The following is a 22,955-nucleotide window of genomic DNA, read 5'->3' as shown; positions in this document are numbered from 1 at the left end:
AAAGCAACTCTCTTGATGATGCAGAGGTTGTTGATTCTGCTCTTTACAAGGTGTCAATCTTTACTCCTCCCTGCTCCCGGTCACACTCCTGATGGAAACAATAACACTAGAGCTTCTATTAACAAACACTGGCGACAAGACCGAGCTTTTCAACACTCTCTCTCAGCACTTTCCATTATGACCGGAGCCACTCACTACATCTCCAGAACCTGCCTTGTATTTTACCCCTGCTGCTCAGACGAGGGGTGGAATATTGAACACCAGGGGCTCTATTGGACACGGTGTCTAACCGTTACTAGTTGGTAACCAATTGGTTCTGGTAGGTTAAATAACTCATTGTGCACACCCTTTTGAGCACTTATAAATAAAACGTTAGAATTCCTTTATGATCTTGGCTTTGTACAGAATTGCTTATAGTGGGATCTATTGCCCTTTAGATACAATGGGGTGCAGATTTCTCTCTTTGTGGTATACAGATATTGCAGTACAGATAGACATACACCTGCAGATTGGCATGAAAGGTATCTTACCTTTGATCCCGCTCTGGTCCTATGTACAGGACAGACCCCAGCCCAAAGTCTGCAGATTCAGACACAAGCTGCAGGCATGACCCTTAACCCCTGACCCCTGTACCTGGGAGATGTCATCCCACGGCTTGTCATCGTAATGCGTAACCATGAGGCTTGCTGAGACACATGATACTGTTGATCTATGTCTCAGCCATATGCGCTCACTTAGAAAATCTAGCCTGTAGACTCTCAGTCAATGAATTGTATGATTGATTGTTTGACACTTGTTTGATATCTAATCTGAAGTAGAAATCAAAACTAAATATATATGGTATTTTACATTTTTATATCCTTACTCCTAAAAGGTAATAGAATTAGATGAAACAGTCATATGAAAGTGTAACATGGACTGACCTCAGAACTAGTGGGTGGGAGACAGTAGGGTTGTCCTCCATTACTTTCAAAGATCTGCAACAGAGAGAAACATGTTTCCTTGACTTGTTAAAATCCCTGTAGTCATCTATTAAACAGCGGTAACCCATAGCAGCAGACTTATTACACAAACTTTGTTATTATGTAGCTAATTAAAAAGTGTGCAGTGAGGGCCTGGTGCTTTGATACTATTTCCATGCGGACTGGGACTGGGGCTAGGACTGGGGCTGGGACTAGGGCTGGGACTAGGGCTGGGGCTAGAACTAGGGCTGCAGCTGGGACTAGGACTGGGGGTAGGGCTGCAGCTGGGACTAGGACTGGGGCTAGGACTAGGGCTAGGACTAGGGCTGGGGCTAGAACTAGGGCTGCAGCTGGGACTAGGACTGGGGCTAGGGCTGCAGCTGGGACTAGGACTGGGGCTGGGACTAGGCCTTGGGCTAAGGCTGCAGCTGGGACTAGGGCTAGGGCTGCAAATGGGACTAGGCCTAGGACTGGGGCTAGGGCTGTAGCTGGGACTAGGGCTGGGGCTGCAGCTGGGACTAGGGCTGGGGCTGCACCTGGGACTAGGCCTAGGACTGGGGCTGCAGCTGGGACTAGGACTGGGGCTGCAGCTGGGACTAGGACTGGGGCTGGGACTAGGCCTTGGGCTAAGGCTGCAGCTGGGACTAGGGCTAGGGCTGCAAATGGGACTAGGCCTAGGACTGGGGCTAGGGCTGTAGCTGGGACTAGGGCTGGGGCTGCAGCTGGGACTAGGCCTAGGACTGGGGCTAGGGCTGCAGCTGGGACTAGGGCTGAGGCTGCACCTGGGACTAGGCCTAGGACTGGGGCTGCAGCTGGGACTAGGCCTAGGACTGGGGTTAGGGCTGCAGCTGGGACTAGGGCTGCGGCTGGGACTGTGGCTGCAGCTGGGACTAGGGCTAGGACTGGGGCTAGGGCTGCGGCTGGGACTAGGGCTGGCGCTACAGCTGGGACTAGGCCTAGGGCTTGGGCTAGGGCTGCAAGCTGGGACTAGGGCTGACCCTGCAGCTGGGACTAGGGCTGGGACTAGGGCTAGGACTGGGGCAGCCTGTGAGGCTCCAGAGGGAGGCAGTAATAAGTAGTGTAGAGATACAGCTGGTACTACTGTGTGTGAGAGAGAAGAGATGAGAGGACAGACAGCCTGCCAGGGTAGAGAGAAGAGATGAGAGGACAGACAGCCTGCCAGGGTAGAGAAGAGATGATAGGACAGACAGCCTGCTAGGGTAGAGAGAAGAGATGAGAGGACAGACAGCCTGCCAGGGTAGAGAGAAGAGATGATAGGACAGACAGCCTGCTAGGGTAGAGAGAAGGGCGGAGGATTCCTCCTCTCGCTAACTCTACCTCTTAATCTCTCTCTTCTTGATCCCTTATCTCCCTTCCTCCCTCCCGATGTAAAGCATGTTGTAGCAGGCACGCAGGTAGGCATGTGATGAGTCCCTAAGCCCTCTAGGAAGGGTGACTCAGCAGGTTCAGAATGATGACACCACTGCTCTAATGTACTTTAACACAGCTAAACCCAACACTCTGCTTCGCTTCAGATGAGAAATGAACATGGCCTCTCCAGACAGATGGCAGTAGTGATATACAGAGCATTGACCGCCGTCTACAGAGGTTATACATGCTGTATGAGGCACCGAGCAGGTCTTATTATAGTAGCTGTAAACACCGCTGCCTGACTGCCGCAAAGCCCACTAACTTTAGAACTCTTAAACTTCTCCCACAAATCCCTGGGCCCTCTCCGGCCTGCTGCAGCCACTGAACCCTGGCCAGGCAGCTCACAGGGTAACGCTACACACCCTTGTCTAACAGAGAGGCCTGTGTTGAGGGAGAGCTTTTGATTTTGAAATCACCAAGCAGGGAACATAGGATTGGAGCTTAGTCAACTGAGATGACTCAATAAGAGGACTGTGGGACGTCGTGGGAGGGGAGGCGGTAGCTAATATTTATAGAAGTAGAGAAAGAGAGCTGGAGGGAGAGTGCCAGGGTAAGAGAGAGAGAAAAAGGAATGAGGATGTGAGAGAGAAAGTAAAGGAGTGAGAGTTTGGCATTATGAGATCAGCCTGCTGTCTATTCTGAACAAAAATGTAAAAATGGAACATGGAACTATTTCAAAGATTTGATTGAGTTCCAGTTCATAGAAGGAAATCAGTCAATGGAAACTCATTAATTAGGCCCTAATCTATGGATTTCACATGACTGGGCAGGGGCGCAGCCATGGGTGCCAGGTCCAGCCAATCGGAATTTGTTTTTCCCCACAAAGGCTTTATTACAGACAGAGACACCCCCCCTCTGGGATCTTTCAGCTCATGAATCATGAAACAACACTTTACATGTTGCGTTTATATTTTTGTTCAGTATAAATCCCTCTGTAATAAACACGTGTCATATTGACTCATTGGGAGGACAGAGAGCAATGATGTCACACAACTTGAAGGCTTAACTCATCTCCAGGAAAGATGGGAAACTAAACACTAGACCGGCACTAGACCGGCACTACTCCCCTCGAAGCAATGTGCCACTCTTTTTAATAGGCACCAAGATCCTAGAAAAGGAACAGAAACATATCTCAACTGGAGAGCTTTACAGGGGAACCTGTGAATAACTGTGGGGCTGTTTAATATTTAGTGAACTTACACAAACCATCTGTTTGTCGCTGTAGGGCTGGGTACAGCAGGCTACAATTTACCACATATGGCTTTTAATAATTCATGGTACAGAACTGTTCCTGCTCGTCGTGCGCTGTGAGCCACCTCGGCCTTCTGCGCTGTGAAACCAAACTGGGTCTCATTAGCTAGCCTGCTGGAGCTCCCAAACACCACAATCAACATCACACACACACACAAAGCCCTGCGGGGGTGGAGGGGTGACGAGAGTACTGGGAGCAGGGAAGACTCGGTTTAGTCTGCATTAAGGACACCTGGCCTCCTGTTTGGAAGAGCACTGACAGAGAATCAGAAGCTGGCAGTTAGCAGCGTCTACATTATAGATGGGTGCTTAATGCTCCCTACAATCAAAGTCAGTCCATCAGTCAAAACCAGTAAGAGACATGGCCGTAGAAACATTTATGTATCCTCAAAGTGAAGCCTCCAGCTCAGACGCAACGCAAATATATAATAATATAATATATACGCTATATCAGAGAAAAGATTGTAGGGATGTTGTGACACCTTAATCTAGTGTACTACACCATTATCCAAATGCATTGGTTTTCATAATAGACGAGATCCTGGGAAGTAGGTCTGTTCCATGCCTTAGAAGACTCTGCTGGGCAGTACCTTCAGGGCATAGGGGGTGGGAGCTGACAACATCAATAGATAATGAGCGCGTGGGGAAGAGTAATTACAACAACAAATATGAGCTTATTACCTCTAAAAAATAAAATCATGTTTATGGGGTACAAATGCACACCTGGGCCCCATTTCAACATTCTCTTAGAAATATGAAAATGTCCTGCGTCAATTTCCTTGTAGGTATGTGTGTGTTCTCTGTATGGGCATTTAGTGTGTCCTGTGTGTGCAGTATGTCCAGGTACCATACCTGTCCTGCAGACGGTCTCTTGTCGCGGTCCCTCTTAGTGAGATTGTCCAGGCCTTTGAGGGAGGAGAAGAGGCCTTTCTTGTTGCGTGATCTCTGGCTCAGGGACACAGAGCGCCTCCTCAGTGTGGCCTCATCCCTGGAACAGACCTGACGATATAACAGACATAACACACCGTCAGGACTAGATCTACCTCTGCAGTCACATTCTGCTTCAACTTCAGTCTATATAGACACCCTCCATCCCAACCAGAGACTGACCAGTGCATGGAAGGAGGACACTGAGAAGATGCTCAGGCGTCCCAGGGCAGTCTTGGAGGGCCGGCTGGCTGCAGCCAACAGGCTCTTAGGGTTAGGCAACTCGCCGCCCTGCAGGCTGGCCAGGTAACAGCGCATCCTGAACAGGTCCATGTTAAACTTCTCCAGGTTCTGCTCCCACTGCTGGATCTGAGGGAGGGTTGGAGAAATGAGGAGGGGAGAGAGGGGTGAAGGGAAGAGATGGAGGGAGGGAGGTCAGAGAGAACGTTTAGGGTGCATTCCAACAAGCTGGGATTGCTTACAGATGTGGGAGTGGGGGGCAAAAACTGGTGCTGGTTGAGGGCAGTAAGGTTGATGATATAATGAAGGAGGTTTGTAGTGTGTGTGTTTAATGCAGTGTATCTTATTTCACTGCAATAAAAGTCATGGGAAGGGGTTGACGAGCACCAGACCACCGTATAACCCTCCCCCTAAAAACACACACAACACACTCACCAACACGGAGAATGAACACATGCATCCAGACCCTTTTAGCACCATGTACTGTAAAGTATGAGATGGTGCTTATTTGTAAGCTTGGGGGGGTTAACTTTAATGAGAGAACTGTGGAGTTTAACGACTCTATACAATTTACTTTTATAGTGCTAGTATGCAGAGAGTTCATTTACAATACAGACCAGTACGGAATCCATCCTCTCATTAACACCGATTCAGACTGATGGAATCCTTCATGGTAGGGAATGAATTGGACAGGGGACCAATCTGAGTCTAGAACATTCCACCATCGAAACAGGACTGTAAAGACCAACAATGATCCTGTTGCACAATGCTGTGTGTTCAGACAGAGCTAACACAAAAGGTTCAACCCAATAACATTAAGAACACTTAGCCCTTCTGGAGCCAATGTGAACCAGGCATCTAGTGTATGTGGCATTAATATTTGGGGCGGCAGGGTAGCCTAGTGGTTAGAGTGTTAGACTAGTAACCGAAAGGTTGCAAGTTCGAATCCCCGAGCTGACAAGGTACACATGTTGTTCTGCCCCTGAACAAGGCAGTTAACCCGCTGTTCCACAGCTGTCATTGAAAATAAGGATTTGTTCTTAACTGACTTGCCTAGTAAAATAAAACATTTAAATTAATATAGAGGGTTAGCGTCTGAGCAGGGCTGTGTGGTCCTAAGTGTCATGCTTGGTAAATCTGCTGAGATAACCCTGTCTCTCTAAGGCTATTACAGTGAGGTATTCTGGGGGACAGGAGAGGATCATTTTATTTGGAGAGCAGGCATTGTCAATTACAACTACAAGAAGATCATCAAGGACCTCAAGTCACCCGAAACACAGCCTGTTCACCCGCTACCATCTAGAAGGCAGAGACAATACAATCTCTGGGACCGAGAGACTGATAAACAGCTTCTATCTCCAGGCCATCAGACTGCTAAACAGCCCCCACTAGCCGACCTCCGCCCAGTACCATGCCCTGAACCTTAGTCACTGTTACTAGACGGGTACAACCCAGTACTCAACTCTGGCCTATGTACAGAGTCATTGAACACGGGTCACTTCAATAATGTTCACATACTGTTTTACCCACTTCATATGTATATACGGTATTCTAGTCAAGGCTCATCCTATATAACTACTGCTGTACACACCTTTTCTATTCATATACTGTTCATATTATTTATACATACACACCTTTTCTATTCATATACTGTCCATAATGTTTATACATACACACCTTTTCTATTCATATACTGTCCATAATGTTTATACATACACACCTTTTCTATTCATATACTGTCCATACAGATATATATTTAAATTCCGGACTCTGACATTGCTCGTTCTGATATTACTGAATTTGTGTTTTTCTTTTTTGTTTTTGTATGTGTGTGTATTGTTTAGTATCTATTTGGTATTACTGCACTGTTGGAGCTAGAAACATAAGCATTTCACTGCGTCTGCAATAACATCTGAAAAATATATGTGTACATGACCAATACAATTACATTTCAATTAGATGGACTCCTCTTCCCCCAGAGTAAAGACAGGAAGGTCATGGTTTGATAGTTGATACGGTTTAATATTGGGCACCGCATTGCCACAATTGGAAGCGCCACACACAAACCCATGTCTGATCGATCACATCTTATTTACATTCTGTCAGGCAATGTTCATCCATCATCATATCAAAGAAGCATGGCCATTATCAGATTGAGAATCAGAAAGAGGCTGGCATGGATGTGTGTGTGTGTGTCGGTCTCTTTACCGCTGAAGGCATATTGTACCCATCTGGCCTTACAGCAATCCTATTTACTCCCATTTCAGTCCCATTAAGTGGCAGGAATGGCCCTCCTTTTACATACAGCCTCCTTTGACTTTCCCCCTCTCTCTCTTAATGATTGTACATGCCAACCTGATTATGACTTCACTATGGAGGGGAAAAGAGAGACTTCAAAAAGGCACTGATTTTGAGAAGGGGGAGGGTAAACATCAAAGTGCCCTCTCATAGCCCAATCACCCCCATCCTAAATCCATCATCAGCTGTGGGCGCCCGTCTCAGGGCCTAACCCCGCCCTCTCCCCTCTGACCCCATCATTGGCTCCAGACCTCTCTGTCTCGAGGTGCTGTGATAGCTAACAGAAAACAGACACCAAGTCAGTCTGAAAGACAGACACTGCCCTCCATGTCATTCCCATTGGTCATGAAAGCCATGAGCCATTCATCTTTTTCACAGCTATGTTACCTCATTGATAAGAATATTATAAAAACATAGCAACATCCACCTTCAGACAAAGCAAAATCCTGGATGTTGAGCTTTAATTTCTTGCAGTCACGGTAGATGTCTTTGCACTCACAACCTTCCCAACACAAACATCCAACCATCACAAACACCCCCCACAATGTTGCAAGTCCAAAATCACTATCTTCTAATTCAGAGTTGAAACGCTTTGAAGCAACCAGATCCACCTCTGAAGGATGAATTACGGCACTATAAATCTGATATATACTCTTAAGTAGTTGGGACTGTTGAGGGGGCTGAAATGAGGGGTGGGCAAGCTAGCTTGGTGTTGAGTCTTTAGCCATCTCCATGGCTCACTACATTATATGTACAGGACAGTTTTAGCTGCGGGGAGAATCAGTGATTGGTCTGTTTTTCTCCTCAGGCAGGGTGTTAGAGGGGCTAACGTTGAGAGGTCATTATATAGAACAACATCTGGAATCCCAATCTGATGCAATGGGAAGCAGCAGCCTGCCGCTCCTCTCCTCTGAGTATATGTTTGGACAGCCATTAGCTACATTTAGGCTACTTCTCCCGCTTCCGAAAATAAGACATGGGGTTTTAGTCGCGTGGGTTGATTCACAGCTCATATTTTTTTTAGAGCTGCTAGATTCCTAACAAACACACTGAACAGAACAGATCATATCTGTCTGGGACACTAACCACTGCTTCACTGTGAGAACACACCACTATCAACACAACCTCATCATCTACCTCATCCTCACCTGGTTCTCGATGGCCTTCCTGTTCTTGGGATCACTGACGATGGACAGCTGCAGCTCAGCCATCTTCTTCATCTTACCGTCCATGTCTACCTTCTGCAGCAGGCCTCTGATCTGGCTCCTAAGTAGACGCACCGTATCCTCCTTCCCATGGCGCTTAGCGAACAGAGAGGCACTGGCAGAGTGGATGGCTGTCACCCAGTTCTCCAGGTCTGTCTGGTTGCTAGCCTGAACACACAGAGGTGAAGGTAGGATATTAGATGGATGTTTGAGGTAAGACCAGAAATGGTAAAACAAGATTATTACTGAAAGAGACTTCGTCCTCAATGGCTTATGTGATGGTATAAGCACTGCAAGACGCAGTGATGAAAGCGATGCCGTGAACGATATGCTTCCGGGTTGGGCTCTATATCTGAATGATTGACAGTTAAAAGAGCAGAGCACTTTGTGCCCATATTGTGTTCCTATCTTCCGCATGGTATATTATCATCATCTTCATGCCAGATTTTCCCAATTTTCCCATCTATACGCGATTACGTCATTTCACAGTCAATACAGTCAATCTTGAAAGGATCATATAGCTTGACAAAAACGATTACATTATCAGAGGACATGGTATGAAATGTGATAGGAATACGAGGGAGATGTGATTCATGTAGGACACATGAGGGAGAACACAGGCTTCTATGGTGCTTCATTTTATCGACTTAATGGTTTCCTGACCTCTTTAGAGTTTCAAGTGATGTTAAAGCCACTTGACCATTTTATTAGCTTTACTCAGAACACCACAACTGGGATTTCATGCAATACCCTCAGAAAAGAGAAAACTAGTGATGCCAAGTCAGGCCTCTGCATCCAACAGTGAAAATAAGTTCAGCCATACAAACGGAAAAGCTCCAACTGGAGAGTTAAATTGTAGTCATTTACGAGCTAGAATCATTCAATTGATGTGCTAGATTATACAGTCTAAAAATACACAAGTGTGTGTGATTGTATGTGTGTGACTATATTTGTAAAATATCTCCGTCCACTACTATACAGTGTAAATATGCCGAACAGTGCGTTTGTTCCCTATTGTTCGGTTGACACAGTCAGTGTAATCTAGCAGTAGACAACACCAATCTGCTTGGCTGCCCAAGCAGGAAGAGGCTATCAGACCAGGCTGCCACAGTAGCACGGGACACGCTTTCCTTTCCAATGACAAAAAACATTCCCCACTAAGTAACAGCTTCTGCTCCTCATTTGTGTGTTGGATTGGCTGGAACACTAAGCATTTCAACAAGCAGCGCAATTGGGGGAAATCAGAGCACTAACGCCATGATGTGCTCATGAAGCTAACGCTAAGCTAACAACATGCTAACGCCAAGCTAACGCCGCACAGGCTCTAGGATGGAGGAACCACCAGCTGGAGTGAACAATATAGTTGTAGTGTGACATTTATGAACATTTACTGTCGCTATACAAACTTATGGAATGTTTTTTCTGAAAAAACTGTATCTACAGCATATCCACCCACTTGGGGATAAATACTGTGGACATCTACATTCTGTAGTTTTGATAGTGAGTTTGAAGAGGTAGACCTCACCTGGAAGAGGTAGACATCTCCGTAGGTGTTGCTGAGACAGAAGACGTTCTCCTTCTTGGGGTGCTCAGGAATGGCCTGGACGATACAGTCCTCTGCAAACAGGGCGTAGCGTGGAGACAGCTCCTGCTCTGGAGAACCCTTACCATAGGTCTCATAGAACAACAAGGTACAACCTGGAGGAAGAGGTTAGTCATGAGAGTGAGGAAGAACACACTCACGCTCCTGGCCTGAGGTTGATCTTTTTAGCTGGTAAATGCAGCAGTAAAATTCCCTGTAAGCTTTTAGGATAGCAAAGGATCAGTGTACGATAAATGCAATGCACAGGCTAAGTAAAGGAGATGGACTCTGCAAACGACACACTGTAGTCTTCCAGAAAAACCATGTGAAGAGCTGCTGCTGCCTCTCTTAAGTGATGTGTCTGGTTTTACTTCAACTTTAAATGTGATTTAAAGTTAGAAACGGACATTCCCCTCTGTCGCCCAGCGTAAACTACATTTCAGTTTATGTATTCAGCAAACAATGTAGTGGTTATATCTACTGAACCTGAGGATGTAATGCCTCCAACGCTAAAGATCAAGTTACACTTTGACCTTTAGTTGCCCTATAAACCTCCTCACACCTTTAACTCACCTTTCAATGTGACCAAACCTATTAAGCATCAAGCTCAACTTCATTTCAGTGAGGTATTGAAGGTCCAATTCAATGTGTATATTGACTGGACCTTAGATTGCAATGTCACAAACCGTCTTTCTCTCTGACCACCCACCCCTACTCACCTTTCAGGGTGACCCAATACTGTTTCCACTTCCTGCGTGTGACCAGCTCCAGCTTCCTGTCCTTGTGCAGGGTGAGGAGGGGTTTGAAGGAGAGCCAGCCAGCCCTCCGTACCACTCCCTGCTCCTTTTCAAAGAGCATGTCCAGCTGCTCCAGAGAGCCGCCTGCAGACTCACTGCTGCTCTCCCCCCCTTCTGTCCCCGTAGACGTGTCTCTCCTCTCACCACCTCCCCCTGCTCCTCCACTACTGCCCTGCCCCATCCCTGTCTCCAGCTCCTGCATGAAGTTCTCATAGATGTTCTGGTGGAGGGCATCGCTGCTGTGGTGAAGGGCCCCTGCAGACTGGGCCCGGGAGGCCCCAACATTGCCAGGTCCGCCAGGGTACCACAGGCTGGATACCTGGGAGGGAGAGCTGGTGGCAGCTGTCAGGCCGTCCACTCCACTGTCAAAGGCCTCACTGCTGTCCTTATACCTAGGCTCCTGGAAGGGAACAGAGATGAGAATAAGGTGAGAGGGATGAAGTGAGAGTGTGAGGAGAGCATAGGGAGAGAGGGTTGGGTGATGAGTGTGAGAGGAGGCTGTAGAGAGAGAGGGTGGGGGGAGACTGTGGAGTGAGAGTAGGGATGGGGGTGAGACTGTGGTGAAGTAGGGAGAGAGGGTGGGTGGGGTGGGTGAGAATAGGGAGAGAGGGTGGGTGGGGTGGGTGAGAATAGGGAGAGAGGGTGGGTGGGGTGATGGGAGTGTGAGGAGAGCGTAGGGAGAGAGGGTGGGGGGAGACTGTGGAGTGAGAGTAGAGATGGGGGGTGAGAGGGTAGGGGAAGACTTTGGGGTGAGGGTAGGATGAAGTGCGACTGAAGTTCTTGAGTCTGCGAGGACACCGTGGCTTCCTGATCTCAGTAGAAGCACTACTTCATGTGATTGCGCTCTTTCAGGGGTAATGACATCCCACCTGCACTCCACTAGATTACAACATCGATTCTCCCCTGGCAACTTGGTTGGGTAAACTTCAAACACAGTGTTCCAATGCCTTTCCAAAGCAACCCTTCCTCAGTCTCTTGCCGAGTCTACCCCCCTCCTCTCACTGTCTGCCAACCTCTCCTTTCCTTCCATGTCCATCAACCTCTCCCTTCCTTCTCTGTCCGTAAAACTCTCCCTTCCTTCCCTGTATGTCAGTCTTCCAAATCCTCCCCCAGTACCTCCCCTACTCTCCATCTACCCTTTTTCCCCTTAGTATCCCATAGTCTCTGCTTTCCTTCCCAATCCCCTTCTCCCTCAGTCTCCCGCCGTCTCCCCCAGCTGTTTCTCATTAGAACGTGGGCTGGGCCTGAGTGTCTGGCTTTGAGGGCGCAGCGCAGCGAGAGCCCTGAAGCCCAGGTGGAGGGCAACGAGAGCTGGAATTAGTCCTGATTTGGGTCGACTCATTGAAAAGAGGCTGAGTGGCCAGACTTTGTGATACATGGTGAAATATGGTTCATTGAGCCAATTGGAAGCTGGCGGTGATTAGGTGGCCATGGTGGAACTAGGCCCAGCGGAGAACTCCAAACAGGGGCAGAACCAGGCCAGTGTGGACCCCTGAATCAGCTCTGTCCGGGGCACCACAGAGTCACCAGAGTGCAGAGAGACCCAATGAATGTGTCAGCATGAAGCTATGACAACTCTGAATGTCTATACAGAGCTCAGTTGGAAACATCACGCTCCAACATTTGCCCATGAAGAAGTTTGAGTCAGAACACTGAAAGAGACTATTTATCTAAACAAATATCACTCTGCTCATTAGTATTCTGTTCTGAAGCCTGGGATTGCCCAATGCCTAGAGTTGAACGGAGAATAGGGATGGGATTGCTACTGATTGGAGCTTGTTGGGGTGTTTCTCATGGACCTTTGAAGCTTTGCTGGGAACCTGAACAACTTCAATCACAGTCCCTCAAAAGCCCCTGTCCTTCTCATTGAAAAGGTCAAGCTCAATACTGCATGGACGTTGTATCCTAGGTCGCTCCCCAAACCTAACACATTGCAAGAGATTATCAGGGTTTAAGATAGTGTCGTGTCTTTGGCATCATTAAACTGAAGACTTATTTGTAGTTTATCAGATCAATTCTCTGTAATTATTATTTCCGTGATCAACTAGGATGTTGGGGCACCAAGGAAAATATTCAGATTACAAAGTTATACATTTCCTAATACAACTGTCAGATATTTTAATATCTGATCAATTAGTCTTCTCATTAATTAATTATTTCTTTACCTCATGTTAGTCTCATTCCAAACGTCATAAATGGTTGGTTATCTGCACGAACCCAGTCTTCACGGAGTCATCCATACATCAATTGTCTTAAATAATGTATTTAACTAAATAAGCACAGAAATGCACAAACAAACAGTAGATATAGTTACAAGGAAATGATAGTGGATGTGCCCTAGTGGGCTAAACCGGCATCGCGGCTTGGTGGTAAAGGGGAAGTGGGGGTCGACTAAGATAAAAGACACTACAAAGTTGATAATTATAACAATTGAAATGCTAATCCTTTGCACATGAACGCTCACTCATTCGGGAATAATTGCAATCAATATATATATTTACGCTCAGTGTGTCGCCTTGATCTCTGTTGGAAAGTTTGTTTTTGTTGGAGAGTTTGTCCGCCCTCTCTCTCTCTCTCTCTGCAGTGGTTAGAATAGATAGTTCAGAGTAACATTCAGCAATGTTGTTATAGAGTATATGTTTCGGTGGTTGTCGGTCTTCGCGTTCAATGATACCGAATTCCTAGCTGCAAACTAGTAATTAGTATCAAAGATTTGTTCTTATTCTGTCGGTTAGATAGTCTAAGAGTTTAACCGTGTGGTATGGTTAAGAATTCAGCAAGAGAAATGCATGGTCTCTACTCAAACCGTCATGATAAATTCCCAAGGTGGGGGTTATATTCGGGAGAGCAGAAAGGGGCTGTCCCACGACACCACCAGATCAATGTCTGTGCTCATGAGGCGGGCCTCTGATTTAGTTAAACTCCAAAAGGGAATTCGAGTTTCCTTCATTAAACAGTCTAAAATCACATTACATCATTTCACAAATAGTTTAATCTTCACTCATTCATCCCATACAACAATTAGATGCAAGTCCCACAACCGAGACTCTTGTATAAACAGGGTTATGGTAATATGGCTGTTTGACTCTCATGAGTTTCACAAAATTGTACCAAACGGACCAGTTCGTAGTTGGCTACTTCAACCTTTTATACATTCTCCAGAACATGAATATTGTTCAGTTCTCAAGTTCTGTGAGGTGGAAGGAGTTCCCTTGTTCTCTCTATGAAAACTCACTCTCTCTCTATACTGTCTGGCCATGAGGAAGAATCTCCTCCAGGAATTTATGACCTGCCTAACAGCAGCCTGGGTGTGGGGGAGAGAGAGAGAGAGAGAGGGGGATGGTGCTCGCTGTACCCAAAAAGGGCAACGTCATGACAATAGGAACTCATTTAGAGTGCAAGCTCTGGCCCCAAGAGAAGTTAACCCTCTTGTGCCAACGCCGGTTACACCCAGATATTTTACTTAGACCCTAATGCCCTAATGAACGAGTACCTATCCATAGAGTACACACTAGTGGATTGGGTCTCTGGAGAGGAGGACAGAGTGTTGAATAGAAACCCAGAGCAGCGCCACCAAATCATAATCACCATGACGACCACATCATTAAGAGTGGGGTGGGGTTTCGAAATCTTCAGCTGGGAATTAGTTACAGTAACAGAGATTTCATAGGCTTACAGCAATTATCTTGGAATGGTTTGAAAAGCATTTTAAAGTTTACAAGAGAATTAGGGCATAATGTATGATTTAAAGCCTCAAAGTCACGGAGGGCCACGTTTCAAGCCGTTTTTAAGCTAATTTGGGAATATCTAACACACATTTTTAGGAATTAACTACTTAGCCTTTGTTGCAGAAAATATGACTATGGTGATTACATTTATGGGGCTTAAATGCTCTAAATAAACTATTACAGACCCATAACACACAAACACACTCTATCCAATGATTTGCATAGAAGTCCTGGTTCTTCTAATACTGTACAAAACAGTCTGGTGTCATTTTACAGGTCTGGTTCTACTGCAACACAATACATCATACAGACCTGCTGTCTACTGGTAGATAACATCCATTTTCAACAACTCACACAACATCTCAATGAAATGCACAGCCGAGCTTATACACTAAAGAAAAAAAACACTGTTTCAATCTCCACTGTGTAACAACAATCATCTAGACCCAAACTGGAGGATATCGTCTGATCATAACAATGCACTCATCAGCAAATGATATACAATGGAGCTATGCTTCCAACACAGGGCATTCTACATATTCCATTCATTGACATGATTTTGCTAAAAACAATAAACTGACATGACCTCTTGTACCCACCCAGACGTAGTCATGGAATCTGCAGACCCCTTGTCTTTTCATCCTTCCTCCCCTTCCCTCGGTTTCATGCCTTATTCTCCGGTAGATGACTGCCTCTCTAGTCCCTACACAATGCACCATCCGCTTCCCAAATTTCATTCCGCGATACCCTGTAGTTCCCTGTACTCAGACAGCTGGTATTGTGGTACTCGGGATCGGGGACAACGTTGTGTTCCTGGTGAGACCACAATGACCAGTAACAGTCCCCCAGCCAAGTACCTGTCAGAGAGTTGCTTCCTCTGCTGCCTCCCCTCCCTCACTAACAAGGTTGGAACACTAGTCTGTGCCAAGCACTGGGAGACTCCAGAGTCATCATATTCTCCTGTGGAGCCAAGGAACTGCAGACAATCACATCTCAAAACAGGGAAATTCCTAAGGAGATTAGAGACACCTGATGCAGCTAAAGCAGTACCTCTATTACAGATTGACGACTAGAAATATGCTATGGCTACAGACCTAACTGCAAACACGCTGTAGGCCTACTGCTTGTACATACCAAGCCATGAAGATAGGGTGTGTACAGATCTATGACCTGTGAAGTACAACATCCGTTTAGAACCTGAGCGGAAGCATTTCCTTGCCACTGGCTCGGTTTGCTCATTGTTTAGTACTTTGTGACAAATGTTTCTGTAACAAAATTCATAGATTGTAGATCAGGGTCCCAGTGCTCAAACACAGACAGCCCCAGATGACAGCCCCACTCACCTGTGTCTTCCTCTTCTTCCTGCTGAGACTTCCAGTCCAGTCGCTGAGGCGTCTCATGCGGCTCCTGACGGAGCCAGTGCCCTTCTTCAGGGTGGAGACCTCTCCATTAGGCTGGGCCTTACGGCAGGGCAGGGTGTAGGATGAGTACTGCAGGGCCTCTGGACACTGCTCCTCAGCAGGCATGTCCAGGGCCGAAACAAAGGAGGCCTGGTGCTGGATGTGATGGGAGTGAAGAGAGGATTCCCTGTACTGGGCCGACAGGTCCTTAGCTGTGGGGAAGGTCGCAGCCATACTGGGGTCCCTGTAGAGATCTGAGATGGACACAGGAGGAGACTGCTGACCAAAGGAATCCAACTGGTCAGACCTACGGTTTCCCATAGACCTATTAGAGGAACAGGACTGGTCCTGGTCGCAGAGCTCCACGCTGGGCCCCCAGGGCGAGTCGTACCAAGAGCCCTCTGAGCTCAGCGAGCTGCCCTTGCTAGTCCTGGCGGTGGAGGTTGAGGCTGGCTGCGGAGCACCATGGTGGGCCTCAGGCCTGCTGCTGCCAGGCAGACTAGAGGTGGACTCCAGGGTGGGGGAGAACTTGAGCAGCTGCACTGGCCCAGATGCCTCATCTAGCAGCAGACCACTGTTAGTGTTGGTGAACTCCACCCTCAGACTACCATCCTTCTTGATGACCACCCTGGGACTGCTCTGCTCCTCAAGCCCCTCATCTCCCTCTCCTCGCATCCTCTCTGGGGTCCTGTGTCCGTTCAGAGCATAGTCATTCAGATCCCCTGATGCTCTACTGTACAGGCTTCCTCTGCCCTCATATGGGCAGCATCTATTCTCAGCTGGGAGGTGTGAGCGGCCTCTTGGTGGGGAGCCATGCCATAGATGGCAGTTTGGACTGCCCTTCACCCCCTTGGTGACGTAGTCATAGTGTCTGGAGATGTACGGCTCTCCTCTCCTCTGCAGGGGGGAGAGGCAGCCTCGACCAACAGCCCTGGCCTTGTACCCTGAGCCCCCCGGCCCACCTTTCCACCATGTATGGGGGGATAGAACCTCTTCTTTGTTTGAGCGGAACTTTAGTGAGTAGGGCTTTTGTTTCCCTGGGAAGATTAAGCTGGTGCCCTTGGACCCCTGAATGCTGTACTGGCTCTCAGAGTTTCCCATTGCGATCTGGAAGACAAAAGAGACTCAGGATGAAAAAGTCAAATAATTGTAAAGACATCATTTTCTTCTCATTCCACTCCTTTTCCAGGAAAGGTACCAAGGCGGCGGTATCACCAGTGTGACCAACAAGCTTTAAGGCTTCATGGCTGTTATGTGTGATGGAAATGAATCAAAGAACGTGGTTTGAGGCATGTCTTGGCTTGGTTTGACATTGGTTTGTCAACTGTAATATGTTACTGAAGGCAGCTATGGCGCACTTGCTGCTATGGCGCACTTAATTTCATAAATCGGTATAGTTGGCAATACTACATTAGCGTTAGCCTAACATTTTCCACTCCCTGCACCACTTAAACTTGCCTACAATCACTACCACTTATAAAAGCACTGTAAATAATCGCTGATAGGAGACTCACCTGTGTGTTCTAAAGTCTCAGTCTTGTCTCAGAGTTCCTTCAGTGGGCATGGTGGTCCTAGATTCCTCTGCTCTCAGGCGACCCTCTCTCCTCCTGCTGCACAGCCAGGACCATCTGAGGGACACACAAAGGAAAGTGGTTGGGTTAGGTAGCGATTGGGTTATCACTCAGGCAGTTAACAGAGCTGTGTTTCCAGTGACAACCCCCAATGTTTGATAACAGGTGTTGCAATTAGGGCTGAGTCATAATCTGGTGTTCAGTAGAGCTTTGGTATTTTAGTGGTTAAGAAGAGGACACCCAGCCAATGATCAGAGGACTACTTTCCATTAAGGTTTCTGAGGAACAGATTCACTTTGCAAAATCCACCATGTCTGTTTACAAGAGGAACCCCACCACATGGCTACTGTAGCTCATCCGGAGAGAGGACATTCTTGGTATACTAAAATTGAATTACAACTACAAGCTTTCCCTGTCAAAGGCAAATACAGTACAGAAATACAGTGCTTCCATGTGTTAGGCTCAAACCTGCACCAGGTTTCCATCACAGTGATCCTGAAGGAGTCAGCCCAGGTCGGTCTCTGCTGTGCCACTCTGTCTCCATGACTACTAAAGAAACTCACTCCTCTCCTCTGACTCAAAATCCCTTTCATATTCCTCTCCAACCTAAACATTACTCACATTTTTCCTACTCTGCAGAACTCACTGACGTCTTCTTTGATCGGTTGGGAAAGTTTTTGAAAGCCTGCTACAGTTTGCCCCGCTGTTTATTTTTAAACACGCAAATTCCAGCCTTTTCTTTGCTTCCCACTGGCAAATTTGTCCAGGGGCAGATTCCAAATAACAGAAACTGCTGGAGAGCGTTCTTACTGTAGCTGTGGGCTCAGCGGAAGAAGGAGCATGACCCTTGCAGTATAAACCTTCCATATGCATGTAGCTCACGCTCCAGGAAAGCATTCACATGATACCCATCCTCTACTGGTGCAGCAGCAGCACACATACAGCATGTGAGAGGCCAGGCCATAGTGTAAATACCCTGGGGATTAACTGATCTGTGGCATTACTGCGGTGTACCTCTCCTTCTTACTGCACCTTGACTTTTAAGACCTTCCAGAATGACTAGATGTTCTGTACTGCAGCATATAGGCTGAGGGTAATAAGGAATCCACAGCTCCGGCTTGAGAATAAAGGAGATCTGTAGCATAAGTGTGATGTCACAGTCACACAAACTTGTTTCGTTTGGTACCTGTGACCTTCCGAATGTGGTCAGAGGGACAAACAGCACCATGTTAAAAGGATATGAAGCCTTGGTTGTGAGAATGTATTCTATCAAGCATCTACGAAATGGGTCAGGCACAAGGCAAACAGTTTAGCCAAGTTTGTTTTTAGTCCTGACCTATTACAAACTGCTGCTAGCCTTCACCAGCTATAGCTGTTCCCACATCTTGTAGAACCACTACACAGATCATGAACTTGACATAGGTCATACAGTGATAAAATTAAAGCATCTATTCTCTATAGATAAAGATGTTGGATCTTCATTTGATCATTCTTTTGTTGATGAGAATTTGCAAACTTGTAGTGTATTGAAGGATTAAAAAGGCTTCTAAAGTTTTTAATTTCAACAAACACATTTCAGATTTGATTACCCCTAACGTAAAATGTATCAATCCCCACAAAAAAATATCCATTAATTATAATCCAGAAATCTTGACAGAAAGTGTTTAGAGCTGCCAAGTCAAAGACCTCTATCTCTGACAGATACAGTTAGAGGGGCTGCCAAGTCAAAGACCTCTATCTCTGACAGATACAGTTAGAGGGGCTGCCAAGTCAAAGACCTCTAGTTCTGACAGATACAGTTAGAGGGGCTGCCAAGTCAAAGACCTCTAGTTCTGACAGATACAGTTAGAGGGGCTGCCAAGTCAAAGACCTCTATCTCTGACAGATACAGTTAGAGGGGCTGCCAAGATTAAGAGCCAACAGAGGTCATGAGTGCCTGGTCGACTGCAGTTGGCCCCTCCACCAGGCTAATAGTCCTTGGCCTGTCCTCGGCCAGGTTTACCATCCATCTGCCGTAGTCTCCGCATCAAATCAAATCTAATGTATTTATAAAGCCCTTCTCCTTACATCAGCTGATATCTCAAAGTGCTGTACAGAAACCCAGCCTAAAACCCCAAACTGCAAGCAATGCAGATGTAGAAGCACGGTGGCGTGCTTCTACATCCCATTGGGAGGGGGTAGATGCCCTAGAAAGGCATCTACCCCCTCCCAACCTTCTGACTCTCTGATTAGCTTTGACAATGATTAGCTCCTCGAAGCTAAAGAGTTTGAAGCAGGGAAATTGCTCCCTATCGTTCAAAATGAATAAGTAGAAACCAAACAAAGCTCTTTAGGAGAAAATAGACAAAATCATCTGGTGTGCTCCAGGAGTCACAATGGCTGCTTCCAGTTCCTTTCACTGCTAGTTCTGACAGAGAGCCAACTTCTGACTGAGCTTTTCAAACTTGCAGCCTTCCTTTGCCTGAATAAAAGCAAAGGCACAAGCACACTCACATTCTCGTAGACGTCAGCCTTGTGCTGTGGGCTGAACCGGAGCTTTATAACAGTTTTGGGGGAGGGGACCACGTCTTCCTTGACAACAACACTGGACCCTGCCTGCAGCCCTGTGCCTCTCAATAGCCTCTACGCTATAGGCCATCTGTTCTGGAGCAAAGAGAGCTTGCCCTCCCCTATTCTCCGCTAGCACCCTGCGACCTGGTATTCCCCTGCTAATGCCCCTGGATGACTCCTACATCCTCTCTCTGTTTAGTCTGACATCGTGTCTCAGGGATGGAGCCTTGGGCCATGTCAGTGAGGACACATTTCCACAGGGTATAAACACTGGGGGGTGTAATAGTGGGGTGTCTGTATCATGAGCAAACTGCATGTCCTTGTGACACACACACACACAGCATATTAGACAGTACACACTTCACACAGGGTTGCATATTGAGCCATGTTGAGGCTATCTGTGAAAAACACTTGTCCTTGAAGGTAAACTTGAGGATCAAAGCCTCAAACCCCTTGATACAGCAGTGTGAAACTTGGGGCTGGGTTGGGCCATCCCTGGAGGATGCATCCCCAGCCTCAGCACTGCAATTCCATGCTAGTGCACTTTTTTACCCGGTAAACTACAGAACCCTGGAGATCAGGAACCACTAGCTGTGCATTTCTGGGCTAGCCATAAGTGGACACTAAACCTTGTAGTAAAAGAAAAACCACACCATGAAATTAAGAATTTGTCTGCATAGCCCTTTCAGATAAATTCAAACACAGAAAGACATCTTGGTTTTGGCTTTAATCTGACATTAAGTAAACTAGAACAATAAACAGGTAAAACTATTGTCTCATTAATCATTTAGAAGGTTTCAGGTCTCAAACTTCATTGTTCCCTCAGACCCATAACGTCATCTAGTAGTATCATTCATTATCCAGTTCTCCCTGATGTTACCTTCCTTCTGTCAAATCAGTACCCAGAGGACTCCTCCCTTATCACTTATCACCTTCCTGTGGCACAGAGCCTCAGCCTAGCCTAATACCTAGCTGACTCTTAAAGGAGCAGTACGGTATAATCTAGCCACAGCTGCTAGAAGCAGTAGAACACTGTCTGGGAGTGAGACCCACTTTCATAAGACAAGTTCCCACGGACTGACAACAACAGGAGGTAAACAAAAGTCAATAGACTGTTGTAAGACCGAGAGATGTTTTTGCCTGATCTCTGTCATACAGTCTGGATATTACAGAGGATCCTGTGGTCATTCAGTTATGAGGAGGAAATAACAGGCCATGGATCATAGAGTGAAGGCATACAGTATATTACAGTATGGTAGATTATACTGTAGTGCCAAAGCCACTTATCATCAAACTGCATATGTTAGTGTTCTTTGGCATTTTTCATTATAAAGGCCTTCAACGGGCTCTGAACCAAGAATGACATGGCGCCCTATGAGTGATTTACAGAGATATGTGTTAGCCATTTCAGAATCAGACAAATGCAAACAGAGTCAAAACATTTCTTAATAACATCCTAAACAATGGAGCACTGATTATACTAAATGTACTGTTGCCAATTTTACCATAGGATCTAAATAATGGGCTATAAGACAGACCAAAAACACCACATTGAATGTAAAGAATCCATCGTAGTAAACCGCTGCAATAATCAGTCCATCGGACTCTGCTGTGACTGGATATAATGCTAACAGTGAAACATTCAGTGAGCTGACAGCGAGATCCCCTGTGGGAGAAAAGGGTCACCTTTTCACAAAATCAATCTGGCTGGGTTCTAGGCTACAATACAGAGCTAGTTAAACACTACAGCAGGGAACATGCCTGTGATTACTGCTAGAACCAACATCCCTAAACAATAGATGCAAAGTTCAAGTCCGCTTGTACACAAAGAAAGCACCAAACACACAGACTTGTCTAAACCTGAACAACTGGATAGAAGACAACCATAGTAAAGGTTTTTCTGCGTTGTCTTAAATCCTGGAAACAGAGGAAACAAAGGGAAGGATGAAATAGAGAGACAAAAACCTCCCTTACCTCCGTCCAAAGCTTTCATCTAAAAGCTCTTTGAAGAGCAAGCAAGGAGAATCTAGAGCCCTCTGATCTTAAAGTGGATTCAACCAAGTCAGCCTGCCGGTCTTAAAGTGACACAGTCACGCACACACACACACTGACTGACTCACACACTGACTGACTCACACACTGACTGAGGCACGAGGAAACTCCCTCTCCCTCAACCCGGCTTCTAGGCACAGCGAATTGTAATCCTCCAGGGTAACGCGGGGCAACGGAGAGTGGTGAGGAGAGGAAAAAGTGAAAGTGCTCAATCCAGCCTCACTCACTCTCCAGGTGGAAGTTAGGACCAGATATGTTTTATGTAGTATAGGAACGACTATACCCTCAGTGTTGTTTCTGCTGCTTTTCCATTGGACAGACAGATGTTTATTTCACTTTTGTGTATTATCTTTTTCCCTTGCTTTGGCAACGTAAACACATGCTTCCCATGCCAATAAAGACCCTTACATTTGAATTGATAGAGTGAGAGAGTAAAGTAGAGAGAGAAAGCTAGAACAACTAAGGGCTGGATTAAGAGAGAGACAAGAGAGCCAGAAGGCCAGATCTGTATCCATTTTAAAAAGCTAATTAAGGTGAATGAGAAAAGACACAGAGACACAAGTCCACATGCATTCCCTGGAATGAACGTCTCTGAAACGCAGACCAAATGTTATGCATTCCCGGCGGGTCCAAATTGTGACCACCCTTCTAAAAACACACATGCTCCTTTAGGGCACATACTAGTGGTTACACAGAAGCTTCATTCAAACTGGCCCATTGACAAAGCCACAGCACAGCAAGGCCAGTTGCTGGTCTGAAGTAAGCCAGACAATTCCAAAGGTGGTTCTTTTCCCCTCCAGGGTTTTGTGAGTCAGTCCTTTATTTTCCAAGTCCTAATTTAGAGTGAAAATCTGGTGCTCAAAACAAATTCATTGCTTCGATTAAACTGAACAGGATGTGTCAACAAATTGATTTGCAGGTAATTAAACTAAACATGTTAATGTTTGTCACGAACATTATA

General features: G+C 46.3%; 1 protein-coding gene across 3 annotated transcripts in view; it reads right to left on the bottom strand.

Annotated features, from left to right (window-relative positions):
- LOC112261964 (rho guanine nucleotide exchange factor TIAM2) overlaps positions 1 to 22,955 on the bottom strand; it is a 109,139-nt gene that overhangs the window by 61,660 nt on the left and 24,524 nt on the right. For 2 of the 3 annotated variants that reach the window (XM_042330081.1, XM_042330080.1), the window contains 8 exons: positions 17,336 to 17,449; positions 15,765 to 16,928; positions 10,616 to 11,093; positions 9,840 to 10,012; positions 8,258 to 8,482; positions 4,755 to 4,940; positions 4,497 to 4,643; positions 924 to 977 (listed from right to left, as the gene is read on the bottom strand). In XM_042330081.1, coding sequence (XP_042186015.1) covers positions 924 to 977; positions 4,497 to 4,643; positions 4,755 to 4,940; positions 8,258 to 8,482; positions 9,840 to 10,012; positions 10,616 to 11,093; positions 15,765 to 16,922 — 2,421 coding nt within the window. In that variant the 5' untranslated portion in view covers positions 16,923 to 16,928; positions 17,336 to 17,449. Of the gene's footprint in view, positions 1 to 923; positions 978 to 4,496; positions 4,644 to 4,754; positions 4,941 to 8,257; positions 8,483 to 9,839; positions 10,013 to 10,615; positions 11,094 to 15,764; positions 16,929 to 17,335; positions 17,450 to 21,916; positions 22,012 to 22,955 lie in introns of those variants that run through there. The other variant, XM_042330082.1, reaches the window with a different exon arrangement.

This window comes from Oncorhynchus tshawytscha, linkage group LG11 (assembly GCF_018296145.1).
Source record: "Oncorhynchus tshawytscha isolate Ot180627B linkage group LG11, Otsh_v2.0, whole genome shotgun sequence".
Taxonomy (NCBI): domain Eukaryota; kingdom Metazoa; phylum Chordata; class Actinopteri; order Salmoniformes; family Salmonidae; genus Oncorhynchus; species Oncorhynchus tshawytscha.
The sequence above is the reverse complement of the archived record's forward strand: the minus strand, read 5'-3'. Positions and strand labels throughout refer to the sequence as shown.